At 42.7% G+C, this 24,296-nt stretch overlaps 1 protein-coding gene across 2 annotated transcripts in view; it reads right to left on the bottom strand.

Moving 5' to 3' along the window:
- Positions 1-24,296, bottom strand: part of CHM (CHM Rab escort protein) — a 732,389-nt gene that overhangs the window by 404,356 nt on the left and 303,737 nt on the right. For both annotated transcript variants that reach the window (XM_078688468.1, XM_078688469.1), the window contains exons 7-8: positions 19,333-19,453; positions 10,283-10,505 (exon numbers count right to left, since the gene is read on the bottom strand). In XM_078688468.1, coding sequence (XP_078544594.1) covers positions 10,283-10,505; positions 19,333-19,453 — 344 coding nt within the window. The remainder of the gene's footprint in view (positions 1-10,282; positions 10,506-19,332; positions 19,454-24,296) is intronic.

The following is a 24,296-nucleotide window of genomic DNA, read 5'->3' as shown; positions in this document are numbered from 1 at the left end:
TTAGCAAATATTAAAACTCCGTATTTCCAGTTTGCTAACTGGCTGTGTTTATATAAATATCCGCTGATACATTGACCATGGCTGGAAGGAGCTACAACTGTAGTATTTTGCAAAGGCATTTATATAAGACTACACAGCATCCTTGCATATTTCCAAAAACAGAACTGGAGGTGAAACTGAAAATACCCTCGGGAGAGGGTAAGTCGTAGCAGAAGACTAAAGAATGTAGGCTTCCAGAGCTCTGTCTGACCCTACATGTATCAGTGCCTCCCTCAATTAACTGCAGTTGTGATGCCCATACATTCTGAATGGTCGGGTGTGTGGTCTCTGGATAAACCCAGAATGAGTCACCTTGTCACAATGTTACTTGCTTAAGCTCAGATGATGGACCTTTCACTGCCCAGTTTATTGAGCCCATCTTCTGATGGTAGGACACCTCCTCTAATGGACTGCCACTTCCACCACACGCTGATGGTTTTCTGGCCATTTTCACCGGCCATGCTCCTTGCCAGAAGCAAAGGCTGTGGGTATTTTCTAAATTATTTCGCTCATCAGAGGCTGCTGGATTTAGAAACCTCAACAGAAGCCACAACTCACCTTGTATTCGCTTTCCTCCAGCCTGGCTACTGTGAGCATGCCTCGGGGTCCACTAGGCTTTGTCTAAGACCGGCAGTAGGCTGACTTTAACACAGACTGTGGGAACATTCAGACAGAGTAACTCAGAACCTATCACGCGTGTGCATTGTGTAAGACTTCCTAGGATTGTTCGTGATGCAGTTCTCTCATTTATGTTTTTAATTTTAAATGTAACTAAATGTCCAACAAAGTAATTTTCTTTAATTTTAACGCCTAATACTTTCCCACTTTCACTGAGTCAATCTAATGTCTTCATAAGGCTTTGCCTTAATTAAAGTAGTCAAACCTTACTATTTTCAACCGACTTTGAATGCTACAGAATATTTTAGTTACCCACTCACCTCTTTAGAGGATGGAGAAATCTCCTGGGGAAGAGCACTTACCCCAGCAGCCACATGTTTTCAAAGACATGAACACAAATTGTGGGAGCAGTTAAACAAAGGAGCACACAACTTATTACACGTGAGCCTTCAGTAACACCCCATGCCCCTGTGGTGTATGCAATTTGCTTAATTTATTTTTTCATTTTTCAATCTTCAGTTTATCAGGAGATACTGATCAATTTGCAATGAGGTAATCTCTTTAATTTTAGCAGTTACACCTTCACTGAGGCAATCTGCTGACATCATGATGTTTGTTCTTTATTAACACTCTTCAGAAAATCGAAAAATTCTCTACCTCTCCACCTCTACTTGTAGCCGCTTGGGACTCTACTCATGGATAAAACCATAGAACGTCCCGGATATGCCAAAGAGACAGCTATATTTGAAAATCTTCTCGGCTCCAGAGGTCCAATGTCTCAAACACAAATGCACCTCATACGATTGTGGATGTCAATCCCCCACCTGAAGAGTAACACCAGCACAACGGAATTCCAGCTATTTACCAACAACAACATGCAATAATTTGTCCAAATTAGTCTCAACACCATCAACTTGAGCAGATTCGAACCCCAACTTTCATTCTAGCACCAAGTCACTCAGATTCACTTTGGACCTTAGTATCCGTTCTTTCTACTAAATGGGGTGAAACCATTCCTAACAGAAAACGGCATTAGAACTGACATTCAAGCCCTTATCCTCCTGCTTCTGGCAATGCCCTACTCCACAACCCCCAACACTCCACAAAGGGCCCTCTTAAGGGCATCCTCTATGCCACTGCATACCTCATGAAGTGCCTGAAGAAATATAACCACATCATTCCTACCCTGATTGAACTCCCGTGGCTCCTCTTACCAGACAACACCATCTCAAAGTTAACTGCATCATTTACAAAGCCATCATGACCTGCACCTCCACCTATCTAGCTGAGAAGATCACTATCTCTGGTGACCCTCTGCATTCCTCTGCTGAAGCCCGGCGTGCCCCTGCAGAGTCAACCTGGGTAGCTACTGGAAATACAAAGCCATATATGCATACTGGTGTTAAAAATGAGCTGGCGCCCCTTCAGATGACCCATGTAACAAGACAGCAATAGACCCTGGCTTCCATTCACGATATCACACAAATCTCCTAGTTGATGCTCTGGTTCCCCTCAGTTTTCTCAGGATTCTGCATGTCCTTAATGATTATTCTTAGAGATACCTCTGCACCATACCTCTACCTCTCAAACGCCAGTGACTTGGATCTGGTAATTTGAGCACCCACTTCAACTAGAGAGAACCACAATTGGAGAACTGACCATTGAGAGTGGTACTATGGATATATGTTCTTCCACTGTTTCTATTTATCTTCAACAACCATAATCCTGCTATTATCTAGAGATTATGTGCAGAACTACTGTAGCCTCTACATCAACGCAGAGCCAAGGACTCCCAGCATGCATCCTCTCTTCCTGAATATTGTATTAGGCTTGGTACGATGCTTAAAGAACATTACTACCTCCACAATGGGTTGTCACCAAAGCTGTGACTATGTAATCTGACCTCCAACATCTCCATAGTGGTGGCCCCTACGGAAGAACTGTTAGGAGTAACTTTGTAAAAGCTAGGAACACTTATCATGCAGAAATGGGCCTATTTTGAGTGGGTCATTAACAGAAGAGCTGGGAACAAGCGATTTCACCCTTTTCCCAAGTGCCACTGAAAACCACCATGACCTGGCTTCAGCAGAAAAGGACTAAGACGGTTAAGGAACTAATCTGAATTTGGTTACAAAGCGCTGGGAGACAATACTATAGCTGAAAAAAACACAAATTGCCTCCTAATATACAGAAGGAATAACTAATTTAAGTTACTCAATCAACAATATCTCTACTCAACAAATACTTTCAACACAATTACATTAAAAAAATGTAAACTTGTTTTTCATTCAGTAATAATACAGCACAGGATTCCATAGACTGGCATGTACAAGAATAGGAATAGGTGAGAATAATATAATCCTATCCAGCCAATAATATACACTGAGCAGCATACATTACAGTGAACCACTGTCATAAGCACGGCATACCGCCTCCGGCACAAGAGGGTCCGAACCAGCCTTCAGATGCAAATCTGTCATGTGAATGACCTGTGCCCAGCCCTAATGGCATTTTTCTGGTTATCGTTAGATGTGATTGACTATTCCTCAGTTCCCGCAGAGTTTCGGTGATAATGCTGACATTTAACTTCCTCTGCTTCAACTCTGCCTGCCTTTGGGGAAATGAACCCGACTTGTGATTTCAGTGCTGTCATGTTTCTTCATGTCCTCTGTGCCACCCTTAACCTAGGGGTATTTTTTAGGTCTCGCCTAAGCAGCGCTTGTGCTGTCTCTTCAAGACATACTGTAGTCAGGATATGGGCATAGAGCTGCGTCCACTTTCCTCCCATTTTTTCAATTGGCTTCTGTCCCTGTCCTTTGTAAATGGTGGCTTTTCATTGGTAAATAGGCTTAGTAGTCCATTCTTGGTACCGCCTTGTCTCTTCTTGTAACCTCCGATTAGGACACCCCCTTTTACATGTGTTGTGACTCCCTAGGTTTTAGTTACAGCCTCAAGGCACCATTTTCTTTAAAGGCTTCAGGCAGGACACACACTTGGTCCTAACCTAGGCTGGCAGTGGTTACTTCACTCACTAGAATATCTCACATTTATATGAGACAGTCTATACATTTCCGTTCATCAGCTCCACACAGAGTGCAACCTAATCTGAAATTAATGTAATCATTATTTTGTTACATTTCAAAGCTACTATTTGTGTATAAGCAAAGAAGAATCATATGGGTAAAACTTGACCATAAGTAAAGCACAAGCTCATCAAATTCGTTTTCCTTAATGAAAGTGATGAAAAATTGTATTAGTGACTGCCAGGGCCCCATTCAGATAGCCACAAGGCAAGCAGGAGCTACTGAGACCAACAGGGGGGCTTGAATCCTTTTACTCCTGAAGTCCAGGTGGTATGGATCCTGAGGAACTGAGCCAAATACCCCTTCAGCACTTGACTCTCAGTGGTAGCATGGGTCGAGCAGTCGTAGGGTTTGGGGGGGTTAAACAGGCAAGCACCTGAGTCCGACTCCCGTTTCACTAGCAGTAGTGGTTATTTCCCATTGACTATAGGTAACATTCATGTTAGGCCCCATCAGCAGACCAAGTCTCAGGACACCAACTCCGTCTCTGTTAGAAAAGTTAAAAGTGATCCAGCGCCGAAGCGCTATACCAGAAAACAAGTTCCCCCTGCGCTTCCCAGCACTTCTATCAACCTTACATGCACCAGCAGGGATTGTCTGATTGGTGTTCCATGAGAACCACTCAAGCAGAGGGGGCCCCTGAGGCAAATAGGGTAGAGAAAAGTCCTTCGCTGAGTATCACAAACCCGGTTCTCCCGGGGCTATGGCTGGAAGTTCTTGTTGCATCTCTGATGTAACTGTACACCTCCTTTGGTCTTCCCCATGGAGGGGGGGGGGGGGGTGAGAGAGGGAGGGGTATCTGTGTGTGTGGGGGAAGAGGGAATTAGATGGCTTCTGGTTCTAATCCTCAGCCTGGCCTCAGGCGCGTAGGGGGACCCTACACCGCCCTCTCCTCGTGATGATGGCAAGTTATGATCCTTCTCTTTTCCAGTGGTACCCTCTGGCATACAAGGTCACCACACCTGGCCTACATTCAGGCTTTGGCCCTATCGGTAAAGCAGCAGGTTCCTCTTCATGGCTGCCACCTCTGGCATATGCGGTCGCTGACTTACACCCTGCACACAGGAGATGTCCTGATTGGCATGGTTAACTTCACAGCGGCCCCCTCTGGAATACAGAGCTGCAGACTTGACAGCTCCATGGGCGATAGCCCGTTTGGCAGAGCTAACCGCACAGCAGCCCCCTCTGGCATATGGGGTCGCTAACTTACACACCGCACATAATCGACGGCCTAATTATGAACGCAGCTAATTTCACAGAAGTCCTCTCTGGCATACGGTGTCCGAAGACTTGAACCTGCACCAGGGCAGCGACCCGATCAGTACAGCAGCCATCACATAACACCTAGCTACAGAGATCCACTCACCAGGATCCCTCACTGGACCTCGCTCCCTACAGTGCTCTCCTCTTCTTCACAGAGCTCAGTGGTCTTGACAAGAAGGCTGGCACCTGAGTTCCAGGCACCAGGAGCAGGTGGCCTTGGATGTTCCATGTGTGATGTCCCCTCACCCAACTTGGAGACTGGCATGCCTTAGCCGCCAGCCCTGGTCACAGGCAGACGTCTTGCAGAGCTTTCCATCCTTGCAAAACCCAACTGGCAGCTTGATAGTGGACAATCTTTCGGTCCTCTAGCTCCCCTTATAGTCCAATTCCAGACCCAAATGTGATTCAGCGTCTGAGTCTTTGAAGTTTGGGTAGGGGGTTCGCTTCCTTTGGAAGAGCCCACTCCTCTGTTGTGCCATTCGTCAAGAAAGCAGTCTTCCACAGCAAGAGCGGCTTAAAATCTGACAGCCCCATAACACAGGGCTGGCAGTAACGAGAGGGTTTGACCTGGATATCAGCCACAGTGATATGTGTATCAAAAATGTACACAAAGGCAAAAGTCCTTCCTGAAATGGGCCCTTTCTCCACGTGACGCAAAACAAGGATTTAGTTTAACCCCTTGCATGCGGCTGCGATTCTGCGCCTGTGTGGAAGAATCGCAAGTGGGCGGGTTCATGACGGCCCCCAGCCGTCATCAGCACACGAGCACCGTAGTGCATGACGGCTGGGGCCGTCATCAGCATGCAAGGGGTTAAGGAAGCAGGACCAATAGTCAGTTGCAGTAAGGCAGACATGACTTGAAACACAGTCCCTCTGATTTGTAATGAGATTACAGTTGGTTTACAGCACATCCCAGTTTTGTTCATCAGATGTTCTCCTGATAATAACAGGAATAATAAGCACCTGAAGGGGCAAATTCCCAAAATGCATTGGGCAAGGCAGATTGCCATTTAACTGGAAATTAACAAAACCTCTTAATCTTGTGTTATGTACATATTGCAGTAAAACAAGCTTTGTAATGGAAGTAAAATAGAAGAAACCGGTTCAGTCTCTGGATTAGAGTAGGAACTGTGTATTATTATTTTGAGAAACAAGTTTAAAAAAATACAATCATGAACAATTAAATGAAATGTATAACTGACAACTATGTTGATATTGCATTAGATTGAATGATAACGTCCTTTAGCAGGACTGACTGAGACCAAGACACTAGTAGTTCTTGGCTAGTATAGTTACTCATATATACGTATGACAGGCAGCATACGTTTCAGGCAAGCACGCAACTGATTCGAAGTATTAGGTTTAGATCATATTGAGAAGACTAGTGTGCACGATAAATGCTCATATAATGTAATCTAAAAATGTAGATGCTATCTCAGCCCCTTCCTAATATCATTGTCTGGTTCAGTGTTTTGCAAAATCAGTGCATTTATTAAGAGGTTTAACTAAAAGCATGCGCCAGTAAGAGACCGCACTCTTCCTCAGTTTTACAAAGGGCAATTTATTTTGAAAATCTTTTTAAGAGTGTTCCAAACTTGAGACTGAGTTCCATTAACTTCATTTTAAGAGTAGACAAGACTAAAGAATCTATTCTTCACGAACGCTTTCAAGACGTCCCATAACAGACAGAACTGAGAAGTGACAATGTACACTTGCATTCCCCACCCATGATTCAACTACTTCTTTTGACAAATGATCAGAAAGTATTATGTTCTAGTAGTGAAGTATCAAGTCTCCAATACCTAGCCTAGAATGGTCCTCCTAAGATTAAACCAGCCAAATTGAGGCACAATCAGAAATAGTTTTAATATATGCTTCCTCAACTGAGGCACCAAAAGCCATACAAATTAAAACATAACCATTGCACAGTTAATTATCCAGACACTACAGAAGTTGTTGGGTCCAAGCTGCCAAAGCCCTCATTGACCACCAATGGGACCTAAACATCTCAAGATTAACAACGTACTGTAAATTAAGTTAATCTGATTCAAGTAGTCTAGAGCCCACTGAAAAACACATACCCCGTAATTATCCATTGTATACTATATGGTGCCTTGCACTAGACTCCACCATGCAACAGAACTTATTCCTTATCTTATGAGTACCTCAAATATCCACAGACTGTGTGCAATTGAATACTGAATTCAAACAATGTCCGACCCATGCTGTGGCTACCTTTGATGTGAAAACTGTATTCAAGTGGCTGTGCAGTGAATGTGTGTTTGTCATGTTATAAGGCCAAAGTATCTTATATGAAACCACCGAATCCAGGATTTGCACAAATGTTGTCATTGTATCCTTTTAAGTCAATAGATGTACTAGGGAGGAGTGTGGTCAAATACTCAATGTTATTTTCCCTAGTGATACAGATGCTTTTTATTTTTCTAACAATAAAGTCTGCTTATCTTGCCGTTTGCATTGGCCAGGTTAACAACACTGCTCTCTATGTCAATTATGTGCTGTTATATGCCACAATCCCGGTCAACTCTCCTACTGGTTAACCAAGAGATTGAAAACTATTAAAGACACTCCAGCGTGACAATTGATTGGACCAAGTACAAAATGTGTCTCCAATCAATGCTTCTGCGTAATCTATATCACATCTGCTCTTAACCCAAGAGGAGGCTGGCTACTTAAGAATTAACCCCTTCCACGCTCATGACGAGCTGGGCTCGTCATGAGGTAGCCTCCTCGCACGCTCATGACGAGCCCAGCTCGTCATGTAAAGTGCGGTTTTAAAAATCTCAGCGTGCGAGCGGAATTCCGCCCGCACGCATGCGGTTAACAGTAGGGGAACTTTAGAAGATAAAATACCTGAAGCAATCAATAATGGGAAGTGTTGATCCAATTAAGATGGTTGTTGTGCCTTAATTTGTGTACAGTGTCCCGAACCTGTCATTTGCTAATAATCAAAGTTGATACACATCATTGACAACATCCCTCACACATTTCATCGGTAGGGAGACCTAAAGGGTGAAGGTCACAACACTGAGTATTAAGTATCTAAACAGTGGCCTCACTATCCTTCATTTGAGAGATACTATCGGGTAGCACAGATTCAGTTAATCACTTCCTAGTTCACCCTTATTGCTAGGCCTTCAAATATCGGCGTGGCTTACGGGATGCATAGTGAATTTACCCTATATCCTTTAGTGTATCTCTTGCCCAAACATGTCATGCTTGCACAGGTTCCAAAGGATTCCTTGTTAACTTATGGCGTAAGACGCACCGATGCATAGGCCTTAGACATGTGTAGTTAACTGATAAGTTACTCAGAAGCAACCCAGCCGTTCTCGTTCTCATGGATATGATGGGGATTTAAAAGTGTTTGAACTTGAGATTCAGAGTATTTGATTCTCTCCCACTAGAATGAAATATTCAGGTCTTCCAATTCTTGAGCTAGGAACATCTCAATGTATACGGCTGCCAATACCCAGACTCCAGGACTTTGAGAATGGTCTAAAGGTAGTGTCAATGCTGTATTAGACAATAGTAAACTCAGTCATGCCCTTCTCCCTTTTTAGAATAAATGGATAAAAGGTACAGGATGTGAATAGTCCACCGCTGAGTGGGAGGGATGCGGTGTCAAGCTAGTATAGATCTATGCCAAACAGCAATTAAATCAGTAGAGATGTAACGATAAGACATGTGTCAAACTACTAAAACTCAAACCATTGACCCACATAAGCCAAATAAACACCCCTGATGCTTGGCTGCAAGGCGTATCCATAGCGCTATGTTGTGGGATTTGACGTTGTCTACTAATATAGCCCAAGGAATAGGACACACTGTCTTCTTTTCTAGGGTAAGCCCTAACAATGTATACCCATCTCCATCCTATGAATCTTTAAACCACACACACTGATTCAAATAATGATCCAATGTATACTGGTTAAGCACCTTATCTGCATCAAAGTACCCTTCCCGGTTATGCACTAGATAGCAAATACCATTTTTAATAAGTGCCTCACGTAAGGCAATCCTGATTTTCACGTAAGTTGGACTAATTCTTCGAATTTACAAAGAGAAACAACCTAGCCTCCTCGTGTTTCCTGTGCTACTATCATCTTCTCTATTGACCTCTGAATACACCTGAGCCTACAGAGAGTGGAGTTACTCCTTGCATCATCTGGATTTCATTTCTGGTCGATCCAACCATGTTTCCTGGAAATCTATATCCAAATACTGCTGTGAGCTACCTTGCTATTAATTGCATGGGACACCGCAAATGGTAAAATTTGACAGTTGGCATGTTTGAAAATGTGCTTATTTTGTGCACGTACTGATTCACAAAGCAAGTGTTGTAATGTATAACATATCTTGCCAGTCATTACATTGCATTACACCACAACGACAGCACATGTGTAAAATGTGCACAAGGGTTCTGTAGGGCTCCAAAGCATTTGTATCCCCTATGCACAAAGGGATGTGCCATCTTTCTGCATTCATCCCGACATTTCCGTACCCTGTGGCAGTACCCACCTTGCACTAAAAACACTGCACAGACACCAAACGTGGACCTATTTGCATTGCACAGAACTATACACTAAAACCCATGCGAGGCCTGGCCATTGATTGCTTCGTTTCATTCTCACCCATGTTAGGATAGCGGGAGAGAACACTTTCTTGTATTTGCAATGTAAGGGCTGTCCTGGGAAGTAAGAGAGAAACAGATAGTGTGCGTGCACGTCTGCATGCATGCGCGTGCGTCTGTCTCCGGATGCTTATTGGACTCAGTCAATGGAAGCCAATACGTAACAGAGTATTAGACTCACCCCGGATACATCCCACACAAATATATGGGGATGGCTGTGGAGCCATCCAACGACATCCATGTTTGGGGGTACCAGTCACACATCTGCAATATGCTTCGCACACCTGCATCACAGATGCAGAGCAGCATTTTGCAAATCTGGCCTTTAACTTTAAAAGGTCTTTGTAGATGCCAAAGTCTTCCTTATCACGGGTGTAAATGCTTGTTATTATGTTCTACTTCTCACACACTGTTGAGAGATAAAACTCTCTGACCTCAGATCCAACTTTAATTCATTCTTTTGAAAACCAATCCCTATGCCGCAGTAATGCCTACAAACTTCATCCACTTCTTTGATCTCAAGCGTTTAATAATTAACATTTCAGGTTACTTTTTTATCGTCTGCCGGAAAAAAACATGTAGTTGACAAAAGAAAAAATGAACACAAAAAAGTTAATATGCTTACCTACAAAAACACTGTGGCATTTCCCCCATTCCATACAACGGGAACAGGAAAGGGTTATTTCCATAGCGTCCGAGAGACAGAAGAAAATGCTGTGTGGCTTTCAGTCCCACACCTGTGCTGGCAGTCGTAGATACCATAGCAATGGAATGCAGAATAAAATGCTGAAGATTGGGGGATAACTTCTTAGCCTTTAAAAAATCTGAAAACGTATGATCCATGAAATCTGTATGGGAGAGAAAAAGAATTACAATAATGATGTGGTTGAAATCTAATGACGGGTACTAAACTCATTTCCTTACCAAAATATGATTTAGAATTAAAGAACTGACAGAGCAGTAATGCCAACACAAGGATTTCAAAAATAACCACGCAAAAGAACCATCACTTTTCATTCGCTGCTTTAACCTTGAAATTGTAACATGTGAACGTTGACCAAGTCCATAAATCATACATTCATGTTCCTGGCTCTTCGCCACTTTCAGAACATTTCCCTCCCCAATCAGACACTTTAGGTGTGCTTAAGTCCATCCCAAGGTTGCCATTTTGAGAGGAGTGCTTGTCCCCCGTTACTCAACATACAGCACTAAAACCAAACATATATGGTTAATAGAGTTGGGCACCTGGTGGAGTTAAACCCTTACTCCAAAATACAACATTTAGCCCCACAATATAAGAAGCTGATTGAGCGTCCCATATATCTGGGTTAGGTGAAAAAGGAACCCATGGGTCTCTTTTGTAGAAGACCCATTAGCTTAATGCTTGTAACTAAAATGGATAATAACATAGCTTTTATTAGAGTGAGTGTCAAGATGTATTCAGTTAAACTGTGTGGTTGATCTTAAAGGTTTAACAATCATTATGTTACAGTATACGTTTATACATTTACGTCAAAAACGTTATTATGTTATCAGCTACGCTTGCCCCACTGTAGGAACAGAGCTAATGTCCTTATAAGTTCAAACATGTATGCATGGAGAGACTAGAAGGCATTGGGCTTGCTAATAGTGTATGTATTTGTATTTAAAAAAAATAAACATTAGAATACATATAAACGCAAACACTATAATGAAGATTCATGGCTCATATAGCCTTAATCATGCAGCTGAATTAACCGTGTCTGTGATGCCCTCGTGGCCATCTTGCACATATCTTGCACCAAGCATATTATGTTTTTTGGAGGAACACGACAGAACAACAGTGTGCACAACTGGGGTGCACCACTCGAGCCAAAAGGCTTCAGGCGCAACCTAGTGAGAGAACTCATTTCCTGAGACCCAGGTGCTGGCGGCACAAATGGACAAAATATGCAAGATCTTGCGCAATTTGAAAGGTAGAGCGAGTTCTTGTGAGATCCAGTCAACACTTGGCAGCCATTTTAAATAAATGATGCTTGGTAAAATATTCAGTAAGAGTACCTTTACTGGAAACAGTGGGGAATAGTAATCATGAGAAAAACGACTGCATGAGTAATCCTGGAGCATATTTCATTTGCAAACAAAAACACTTTTTAATAAAAATATGTAAAAGCCTATGCTTAAATTGCACATATATTTAATGCCGATTTTGTAGTAGGCGATCAGACTTAAATGTGTCGAAGTCTGCAAGGGAAGTAAATACGTGCTGATTTAAGTTAGCATAACTGGTGATGTCATGTTAACTGAAAATAAAGCATTAACATTGAAAGGCCGGTTTTCCACGTTGTACCATTATTTTCCACAAGATGTTTTCTCTTTTGCTACAGATGTCGTAACTTTTAAGAAGCCTTCTGTTAGTTAGTGAATAGGCATTTGTTTCGTATTAGACAGCTGATAGTGAGGTTCTCACATGGAGGAGAGGAGCAACAGGAAGGATGACTCATGAGTCAAGTATTTGCAAAGCAAAAGGTCTCGCATTGACAAGAGTTTCAGCTATTGGCAATGTAATAACAAACTCGCGCAAATGCGAGACCTATTGCATCACTAGCACCTATGTGGCACTTTCACATTCATGAAGGCCACACCCCTTTCTTTAGACAAGCTGTGTCTAAAGAAAGGGGTGTGGCCGACATTAAAGTGAAACCGCAGCATGGGGGCTTTGACCAAAAAGAAGTATCTGTTTGTCAAGTTAACAAACAGGTGTTTTCATATTTTTTTGGTAAAAGCGCCCATGCTCACTTTCACTTTAATGTTGGCCAACACCTTTCTTTAGATGGAGTTTGTCTAAAGAATAGGCGCGCGACCTTCATGAATGTGAAAGTGCCGCATGGATGCTAGTAAACGAAAATTAAAAAGTAAATAAATAAGCACAGCCCCTATACTTAAAATGTACCGCACTACTTAAATAAATAAATTAAAATTTACGCGTGCGCATGCCAACAGTACATAAAATAAAAGCGGGCAGCGTGCTGCAAGTTAGTGGGAGGACTAGAGCCAAATCATTTATTAAAATAGTGCGCACAGCCAAGATAAAGCAGACCATGTAACAACACAAGTAAAAGTTCCAGTCGTTATGAGAGATAACAGATGCAGACAAGGCGGAACCAAGGAGGGACTAACAAGCCTAATAATGAATCGCAAGGCGGCGTTTAGGAAAGACAATGACACCCATGACACATGGGTGGAGAGTGGGTGGAGCGTCAAGTCTATACTCCACTACTGCATGACTCGTGGCAGACCATGAGCTGCCCAGGCTCGACCTAAAAAGAGAACAATGTGAGTTGAAAGACCGAGAGCAAGAAGGATATGAGTGAAGAAAAGTGACAGAGCACGACAGGTATAGGAAACGGAGAGCTGGAGATAGGCAATTCACATAAGAGAGCAAGAGAGAGATGGAAAATTTCAGGCTTGAGAAAAAAGTCACATGGGACACAAAAGCAGACAGCAGTCAAAAACACAAAGTGTGGATTAGGTAAAATTGTGACAACAAAAACGAAGAAAAAGTGAAAGATTGAAAGGGACAGATAAAGAAATAAAGCAGACGAGTCAAAGGAGTGAGGGAAAGAGAAACTGTGACAGGCAAGCAAGAAAAGGAGAGCGAAGCAATTGAAATTGAGGAGATACAAGGCTAAGGAAGTCCTAGACAGAGACTGTCAGACTGCGAGTAAATGGGGGTAAAACAAAAACAGACAAAGAAGGCAAGGAAAATATTGTAACAAAGCTTAACAAGGAGAAATGTGGAATGAAAATATTGAAGAGTGAGCAAAAGAGAGAGCAAAAGAGACAGAGCAATAGAGTAAGAAATAAATACATAAAAATAAAACAAGAGGGTGAAGAAGAGAATAAAAAAAGTTTATGCAAGAGTCAAAATCAGATACTCGGAGAAAGAAAGAATGCATGGATATGTTAGAGAGATTAGGAGGTTTGAGAAAGTGATTGATGGAGATAGGTTTGAGACAGAAATAGAAAAGTGAGAGGGCACGAAAAAAAAGACAAGAGGTGGCAGAGACAAATAACAGGCAGACACAAAGGAAATGTGAAAGAGAGAAATGGTGACCTGAAAAAAGAGATAGAGAAAACAAAAGGAAGAATACTGGTTCCTGAGTGAAAAATTGATGTAAGAGAAAGAATAAGAAAGAGTGAGTGAGAGAGAGCAAGAGATGTAGAAGACAAAGAGGGAAAGAAGATCCACATCATCAATCAGCTGTGAGACAAAGCAAGACAGTGGAAAACAGAAATGCGCATAAGGCAGAAATTCCACAAGAGCAAAGGGAAAGCTGGACAAATGGAAACGGAGAGAGAAGGAAATCAGAGGAGTCAAGAGTGAGGAAAATGTGATTGGCAAGCAGGAAACAGGAGTTGTGAGGGATTTGTGGAAAACATAAAATGAAAAAGAAGAAACATATCGAGAGAGGAGAAACTCAAAAGGAAAGATAAACAGATATAAATAGACAGCAAGAAAGAGACAACTTGAAAGTTATGAGATGTGGTATTTTTCAGGATTGAAGATAGTGGCTCACCCGAGCAGCTACTTTCTGATTGGAAAAATGAGGCCTTCTAAGAAACGTTTCATAAGAACTCCCTCTGCCTTGCATGGGTTTCAGTTCTAACCTACTCCAGTCGAAACAGAGCCGTATGGTATGAAATCATCACTGTGTAAAGATACAGAACAGAAACGGACAAAGGACCACGAAAATGTAACATTCATTTCACTTTGCAGTTTGCAAGCCTGATAGTGTCCTTTCTAAGGAACCAGTGGGATTCTGGGACAGCAATGTGTGTGCTAATGTTTGACTTACAATGACCTCAGGGCACAAGTCTTTGGCGGATCCTACTGCCTTCAAACATTATTTTTTTTGCACGTTTAAAAAATAATGTCAGATTGAAAGCGCTTTAATTTACCGGATTGGGTACTAACGTGCGAGGGCACTAGCTGGGCAAACAGTCCACTCTTAGTTGCAGGATTAGGAACTCAGATAAGCCACCACAAGGCAGAGATGTTTTGTTTTTCGCAAGAAGTAAAGATAACCAGACGTTTATTGCTCAATTCAAGGATTAAACTGGTTCAGGTAAACCAGTGCTTTCTGGAAGATGTCGTCTTCTTGGTTCAGTTCAAATGAACGCACCTGAAAATAATGCTTTGTAAAAGGAAAGACTTTGTTTGCAAAAATGGTGTTATGGTGACTTGAGGTCTTATGGTGACCCTAGTACTTATTGCGGTCTATAGAAATCTAGTACAGTTGTGACTGATATCCGCCCTCGCTTTAAGCAAAACATTTCATATCATAGGTGCAAGCCCCGTGAGATGTGACAGTGTGAACTCAAACTGCTTCGTCACGAAAGCTTCCAAAACGCAGGCATCCCGGTGACCAAACTATGCAAAAGTCAGGAAAGTGCATGGCGCACTGAATGTAAAAATCGGGAAAGTGAAAGTGTGCATGGCGCGCTGGATGTAAGCATAGCACATCCTGCTTGCAGTAGGGCAAAACTCATTAAAGTAAATAGTGAATACTGACTAAATAAGACGTACAGTGTAACATCAGAAGTAAAAGGGCCAGTCGCCATGGGCGGTTTCAAATGAAGACAAGGCGGTACTAAGAAAGGACTAACAAAGTGATGAAGGAATCAGAAGCCAGAAGTTAAGAAGTACAACGACACATGCCAATTAAAAATATGGCCTGAGAGTGGGCGGAGTTTCACATCCTTAACTCAATAATACACCACGTCCTTCCTCTCCGGCAGAACCCAGAGCGTCCGCCTCCCGCCCTTCCGATCAGAATCCACCGACATCATCTGCGGCATCCCCCGGGGCTCATCCCTCAGCCCGACGCTGTTCAACGTCTACATGGCCCCCCTCGCACAAGTGGCCCGCCAACACGACCTCAACATCATCTCCTACGCCGACAACACCCAGCTCATCCTCTCCCTCACCAAGGACCCACACACCGCCAAAACCAACATCCACAAGGGAATGAAGGTCGTCGCCGACTGGATGAGCAACAGCCGTCTGAAGCTAAACTCGGACAAGACGGAGGTACTCATCCTCGGACCCAACCCCTCAGCCTGGGATGACCACACTGGGAACAGCACCAACACCCACCGACCATGCACGCAACCTAGGATTCATCCTCAACTCCTCCCTCTCCATGTGCAAACAGGTCAACGCCGTCACCTCCTCCTGCTACAACACCCTTCGCATGCGCCGCAGGATCTACAAGTGGATCCTGACCGAAACAAGAAGAACGGTGACACAGGCCCTCGTCAGCAGCAGACTGGACTACGACAACGCACTCTACGCCGGAATCCCAGCCAGACACCTACGACGACTACAAATCATCCAAAACGCCGCTCCCCGACTGATCATCAACGTCCCCGCCGCAGCCACATCACCCCCACCTGAGAGTCCTACACTGGCTCCCCGTCACCAAGAGGATCACCTTCAAGCTCCTCACCCACGCACACAAAGCACTCCACAACGCCGGACCAGCCTACCTGAACAGCAGACTCAGCTTCTACACCCGAACCCGCCAGCTCCGCTCCGCCAGTCTCGCCCTCACCGCTGTCCCCCGCATCCAACAAACAACTGCCGGCTGCAGATCCTTCTCCTACCTCGCCGCCAAGACCTGAAACACCCTCCCTACCCACCTACTTCAGACCCAAGACCTACTCGCCTTCAGAAGACTCCTCAAGACCTGGCTCTTTGAGCAGTAGCGGCACCCCCTCCCCTCTGCGCCTTGAGACCCTCACGGGTAAGTAGCACGTTTTACAAGTACTGATTGATTGATTGATACATGCCTTGCAGAGCAGCGCATGCGCGCAGCCCAGGCTCGACCTAAAAAACTGTCTGAACCGCAACATGTGGACGATGTATCTTTTTGATGGCTAACGTCTATAGAACATTACATTGACATCAAAAAACAAGGAGTTTTCTTATTCCCAGGAGTTTACTGAAATCCTATTGAAGGATGCGGGAGACTAAAGAAAAATGCTGCCACCTATAAAATTGTGTGCTTATATCAGGGCGTGTTCCTAGAGCAAGGCAGGACTTTCTGTTGAGCTTTTCTCTTAGGAGGGATTTTTCCCTTGAGCTTCTCTCACTCGCACTGGCTGGGGAATCATCTTGGAGTTTCTTACATTTCTCCACATGAGAGATTGCTTAGTCTATTTCTTTTATGTTTGTTGATTTTTAGTATGACATGCAAAGACTTCATGCTTCTGCATTGATTCTCTCGTCAAAACTCTTTTTTGAGTATCTGAATTGGCACCTTATCTACCTTATTCTAATTTAATTTTAGATTAGGGAACATCCTTTATGGAACATGCTTACTGTACTATTACCAGAATAATTGTAATTTTAATCAATATTGTATTCTTTCTTTTATTAAGATATTGATTATTGGATTATATCAACGTTTAATGCTGATACTAGAGGGATTCATACTCATTGATTAAATTATGGAAAGCGAACAAATTGAAAATAAAACTCTTCGAATCACACAAAACTTCCTCTTTATTGACAGTAATGAAAGTATTTTAATTATTTATTACTACGTGTTTTAAGTAGACAATTCTTTACATTTATTTCTCCTTGTCGACGAACAATGGTCCATATAAATATCAAACATGAAGATTGAGATATAAAAAAACTCGCTACGTCAAGTGGTAGAAAGCGGAGGGTTTTATGTCTCAGGAGAAAAGGTACTGAAATCTGCCCAAGTTTAGAACTGCCTATGTTCCTTAAGTCCAAAGCCCAAACTTGAAGATTGAAGGGGTCCGCGGTTGGTGGTTGCAATGAAGGAGATTTAAGTATCAATAGGGTTATGCATCACAATTGTTTAATTAGGAGTTTGTCATTGTGCTTAAATTAGGTGTTTGGTATTTTGATAGAGGTTAACTGAATAATCGTGTCTAAGCATTTGATGTTGAGCAGTTGAAGTTGTTATAGGTCTCGGAGTAGAAATAATAAGGCGAGGTGTTATTTGTGGGTTCAGGTTTTGTGGTACAGATTTGTGAGGAACCATCAACTGCATAATTGAGATGGGGGCCATAACAAATTGTTGTGCTTGTACTAATATTGATTGGTTTGTGTGGAACGTATTGCGCAAAGGGGAAACTATATCAGAGTAAGGAAGTTGAAGGGTATTTCTGATTGTTTCATGTGTGATTGAACTATTTTGAATTCTTACTGGAGCACACAAAAGGTATTTGTTTATTGTGCTACCTTAAAGTTGTAGAATTTGTGTGTGTGAAAATTGTAAAGGAGGGTGAACCGCTGGAAGGAGTCAAAAGCTACATCAGAGTATGCTACGCTGGGATAAGTAGGTTGGTATGAAGTGCCATGCTGAGCTTGGTCAACAAGTCATCAAATACTAGGCTGCGATAGGCTTATGAAAAGAGAATTGAGACAGGATTGGAGGAAGATACGGACGTACACAAAACTGTAAATTTACCAAAATTATTGACATTTTCTCAATTGATCATTGTTTGATTATTGTTAAATCTTTGTAATCATGAAAAATGTAAAGCTCTTAGAGATTTGATGGGTGGTGATACAGGAGTACCTGTTTGGAAGGGTGAAGCGGCTTCACTGGACGGTACCCCAGCTTATTATATGGTGACAAATTTAGGGCTTCATACATATTTGTTGCTTCGTCAATGGTACAGGGTCACTGATAATGAAGTAACACTTACATTTCCACAATATGGCACTTTTGATTGAAAGATTATTGGAAATATTAGGGAAAAATTATATGAAATGAAGCCTACACAATATGAAGCATTAAATGCTTGGGAGTGGGCACTCATGCCAAAAAAGAAGAAAGGTACCAGAACAGAGCCAAGGGAGCAGTGCAAAACTACACAGATACCCAATGGGATGAAGGATGGCAGAGATGGAGAAAATGCAGTATGGAGCGAGCTGGAATGTACCCAGCAATAGCATCAGAAAAGACTAAAAAGTACCGAAAGCAGGGAAATGAAAATGAGGAAGTTGTGAGACAAACTGACGCTGAACGCGATTCTGGGGATGACATTTTAGATGCCTTGTTATCCTAACATCCACCTCCATATAAGTTACAACCGAATATGGCTCTTTTCCCAGCATATCATTACCTCACATGCTGTCACAACACAGTCGTGACAACGCATACCATTACCCCGCAAGTCGTTACAACGGCTTGCGGCGGGGAGGGGGTGCTGGATGTTGGAATAGTAAAATGTACTCTTGTCATTTGCAAATGTCATTGCTTATCCCAAAATGACATTCAGGTAGAATGCACATAAGAGATTGACATAGAACTTAAACCCGTAGTCTTGGAAAAGACATGGCCCTGAGAGAAAATGTATCTTTCTTATGCACGAAGAAAGTCGGTTGGAAAAAAATGAAATGAATGGAGTTAGCTCCAGATCCTCATGTTGTTGACCATATTCAAAACAGGCCTAACATTACAGTAGGGGCTACATATTCATGGACCATGATTGCATATTTGGTAGGCATGTTGGATCTGTGTATAAAGCGGTAATGGTGAAATCTAAGCCAGGAGGGACTGCGGTTTAAAAACTGAATAGGAGTATACGTACAGAATATAGGTTAGAAGCCTACAGACAACTTCAAGAAAAGGAGGAACAGAATATTACCTTGGTATTCCTCAGGGTGCTGTTCATACTCTGCACAAAAGGTAAGAAATTTCATTAGCATTCTCTTTTCCACCATTGTCAGCTGCTTGCTGTTGAAGACATCAGCTCTTGAACATGGTACCTTCAAAATATAAACATATAATTGTTAATGCATCGAAGTTCTAAGAGACATACTTATTATATTTGTATAGATTTGTAGTCCCAAAATTACCATTTGTTCATACTGATTACCCAACCATATCCCTATTTCCCCACATAATGTGGTGTAAAAACTGACTAATTAGTGGATGGACTGTAATGTGTACCTTGGAGGAATGCACCTTATATCAATGACCACCAAATTACTTGAGAAATGTTTTTTGTTGCTTGTTTTTTTGCCTGTTGATTATGAACTATGCTACACCTTCTCTCTTCTCTACTACCCTTCCCTACTTACACACATAACTATCCTCACTAATTATGGCATGCTTACACCTCTTAAACCCTTGCTCCACCTGTAAACACACTGTGCTCCACTTTTCTCTTTTTCTTTCTTTCTTGTTCTTCCTCCCTTTTTCCTCTTTCTCTCCTTCTCTCTCTCTCTGTCTGTCCCTCACACACATCTGACTTCATCACACTTGGTTTCGTCTTAACCCTCAACCTTCTTTCTTTTTTTTTCCTTTCCCACTCTACACCTCTTTGAATACATAACCATGGCACATATGACTTTTGGGTTAATCATGCATTTATAATGTACAGCCTTGAGAAAGCCCACAGCCAATTAGGCGCCATGGGCGAAACACATTTTGGCTTTTTGTTTCTTCCTTTTTGTGGTCTGTGAACCTAATCACCCGCACTAAAAATAAAAGAACAACAAATCAAGAACTGCGTTTTTGACGACATCCCTCTTAAAACTACAAATATGAGTGCATCTTTTTTTTCTCTCTAAACCCCCCCCCCCCCCCCCCGGCCAAAATGACCATACTATGCCTGATGTTATGTGAAAGGCTCAGCTAAACTAAAAAGAGAAGATATTCCAACATTGCTAATAATTGTATCTAAAAAAACTGGTAATAACACACAAGCTTGTGCACAAGAGAATCACAACATTAACTGAGGGGCCACCATTAATTGTCACAGATAAATTAAAGGTTTGTTATGTGGCTCTCATCTGTAGATTCTTCATCTACATTGAATTATTGATTTCAAATTTGATGATAGATTCACAATAAAATCATGAGGTAAGCTCGCTCTCAAGCTGCACACAAACTTCTGAATGAAAACACCAACCTCCCACCTTTCCAGGAAATGTCATTCTTTAAATCAGTCAATCTGATGTCCCGCTCTCTGTATTTTCCTGCTGCAGAGCCACGAACAAAAACCCATTGGCAAAAGTTGCAGGTGGCTTTGACCTGAATAATATCCGCCTCTACTATGTATGCTGGTATTTTGAATAGCGCAAACCGACAAGCAAAGACAGAACACTGTAAAGAGTCAAAGGTTTGTCAGCAAATCTTCCTGAACTGGAGCAGGTTTGGGGTTTGTAGCCCTGATGGACACAGGGATGTTGTTTGAGATGCTGGGTGCATAAACGGAAAAGCCTTTAGCTTTTTTGTTCCATTGTTACAGTTCTTGTCTCTGGTCAGATAGATACCTGGCTGCGGGTGTGCCAACAGTTACCAGAGATGGTTAAAGTGTCAGACAGATAGGCGGGGTGCGGGCTCTGATGGTTTCATGAATAATTCAGCTGGTTTTAAGATGGTGTAGAGCGGCAGTAGTTGTCATTGGAATTTCATTAAGATGGGCGCGATCTGATCATATTTCTTCAGGCTCCGGATGAGATGTGTGTGGTATGCAGGATGCCTTTCCAGGGGGGCAGTATGGAATTTGGGAAGCAATGGAGAAGAGCATTTCCACCATCCAGATACGATTATAGGGTCTTGCACAGTAGTTTTGAGACAAAAATGTTGCATTTTCTTTAATAGAGAAAGCTGACTGTGTCAGCTTTCTTTGGCAAGGTGTTTTTTGACTGTGTGAAAGTTAGGGTTTGCAGTAAGCAAGGTCCATGTCATTGACCAGGTTTGTACTTTTTATAGTTTGTTGTTTTTGGCAGACAACAAGAGTTCTGTCTTGCTGGGGTGGAGCTTCATGTAGGTGCTGACACCCAGATTTGGATGAGCGGCAACTGTCTGAAGCACTGGATGAGTAGAAGGGACTTTCAAGTACAAGTTGTGCAGAGCCGTCATAATGATGCAGTTTGTTGCATCAGAAACTATCTGAGAGTAGAGCCCCAAGGGTCATCATGCAGAGGATGAAAATGACGAGGACAGTGTGGGACCCTGGGGGAGTTACCAGAAACTTCTTCAAATTTGAGGGAAGCCTGTATCTACAGTGCCATGGTACATCTTTGGGTAGTACCTTTGCCCCTAGTCTGGCAGGTCTGTACGTAGGAGCATTTGAGAACACCAACATTTACAACAAAGGGATCCCATGGTCTAACAATATCAGACTGTGGCGAAAATTCATCGACAATGTCTTAGTGATCTGGAGAGGTGATGAGGACTCAGTCCAGAGGTTCTTAGAGTGGCTGAACAGGTGGAAACCTCTACTACACTTCACTTCCACGACAACAAATACAGAACTACCATTCCTGGATCTGGTAATAGAACCAAAAGACGGAAAAATCTCTACTAGGGTCCACCAGAAACCGACGGCCAAGAACTCCCTTCTCTCCTTTGAAAGCTTCCACCCTAAAGCCCTCAGGGATAACGTACATGTAGGGCAGTTTTTCAGACTCTGGCGCAACTGCACGGACATATCCACCTTCAACCAGGAAGCTGATCTTCTGAGAGAAAGACTACACAGTAGAGGATACCCAAAAAGAGTGGTAAAAGAAGCTAAGAAGAGAGCTGTTAACACCAACAGGGACAACCTATTAGAAAAGGTGGAAAAACCTACCATGAACAAACCAGTATATGTAACCACCTTCAATACCGCCTTACACCATATAAAACGGCTGATACTGAAAAACTGGCACACATTAAACTCCAACTGACTGGATGTGGAAAAACCTTTGTTCTCGATTAAAAGAAGCGCAAATTTATGAGATATCCTAGTCCACACTAGACCCTATGTCATGAAACCAACTAACACTCAGCATCCAAGGGCACTACCCCGTCATGGAACATACAAGATGTGGTTCATGCAAGGTTTGTCACCTAACAAAGAACATAAAAAGTGTAGATGTGGGTTTACAATTTCCTTCAGAACAGAGGACACATACTAATTGTACCTCAGACCAACGCCATTTACCTCATTACATGCCCCTGTAAAAAACAATATACAGGCATGACTACGAGAAAGGTAAAAACACGCATCATGGAGCATAGAAGAACCATGAGGTGTCAGAAGTCATATACAAAACTTCCAACACACTACTGGGAAAAACAGCACATAGCGAATGACATAACATGGGCCATGCTTGATAAACCTAGTTTGTATTCAAACTCGGGCGATAAAAAGAGAGCACTCCTGTTGAGAGAACAGAAGTGGGTATATAGACTCAAGAGTCAGGTGATTGGGCTGAGCGATGACATCCCATGGAACACCCTTAACAGATGAGACCTAATAATTTTCCAACCTCTACTCTTTATTTACCCAGCTTCTGAACAACGGGTTACGTAAGAACCACACTGGTGAGCGATATCGTACTGGACCTCTGAGTACGGCTCTAAATAAGAGGGTACTACTGTATTATAGATCAGACATACTACTGAAGTGTTGTTCGAGTGATTACCCCATGGTGTCAATATTCCCTTTCCCTTAGTTCACCTCCATCAAAGGACATGCCTTCCTTGGTCCTTATGACACCCTACACAGAGGAAATGCTCCACAGGATGCCGGTATGGTTATGCAACTATTGACTCCCCTGGTTTTATTAATAGAATAGAGGAGTGTCCGTTATTTTACCATAACATTATATACTACCTGGACATTATTCCTCCTTCCATAGGACACCATTTACATAGGTAATACCTGATACAATGCCGTGGTGGCTACGCAAAAGAGTGCCTGTTCCAGCTGATTGTTTGCAATATACATCCTCTTCTGTAAACATACGGAGATGTGCTCGTCATCTAACCATTGTGGAAACGTCAAAGGGAGCACTCACATATTCCACGGACAGTGTTGACACGCGGGAGAGAATAAAGTTCTTGTTCTACCGGAGAACAAAAAAGTGCTGTTTTCTGACTGTTCCTTAGCAGCGCAGTGATGAGTGGTAACGCCGCGGTCACATGATACGGTCACGTCATGCCGTTCACGTCACATCATCAGCAACCAATCAGCTATTAGAGATGCTGTGGCACAGGGTCTTGTAACCTCAACTGCAGTAATTGGACTTCGGCCTGGCAGAGCACCACCCTTGGCGAAGTAAGGAGTTGTAGGGGTGGGGTATCGGCAGGGTGGAACTACGACTCAAGGCCACTTGGTCTGTGAGCTACTTTTGGCCCGGCTACGAGTAAGCACACTATAATGTGCTGTGATATACTTTTCAACATATCACACCATATGCTTCTCCATATGTGTAGTGGTGTATCTATTAAGCCACCTTAATAACCTTACAGCCTGAGCGGTCCGTTGACATTATTTTGAGGCAGCCAAACAACATGGGATCCCCGAGCCATACCAACGTTTTATGAATCACAATACATGTCATGACCGGCACTGGCCTACGGTGATCCGAGAAACCAACACAATGTTTCTTGCTACTGCTTAACTATATTTCTCTATATTTGTATTCTCCTCCAGAGTTTGACTACAGGGGGTCTCTCCCATTTACTCACCAGTTTTAGCATGATTCTTATGTTAACTCTGTGAGTTGGGCCTTTCACTGCGCAGTATGTGTGAACGCGACGAGAGCAATATGGACTTCGTTCCTATTAAGTACGTTTTCCTGCAAATATTTAGAGGGAAATTATCCCTTG

The sequence above is a fragment of the Lissotriton helveticus genome, chromosome 4_1 (genome assembly GCF_964261635.1).
Source record: "Lissotriton helveticus chromosome 4_1, aLisHel1.1, whole genome shotgun sequence".
NCBI classification, from domain to species: Eukaryota; Metazoa; Chordata; class Amphibia; order Caudata; family Salamandridae; genus Lissotriton; species Lissotriton helveticus.
Note: the sequence above shows the minus strand (reverse complement) of the source record. Positions and strands in the feature narration are given on the sequence as shown.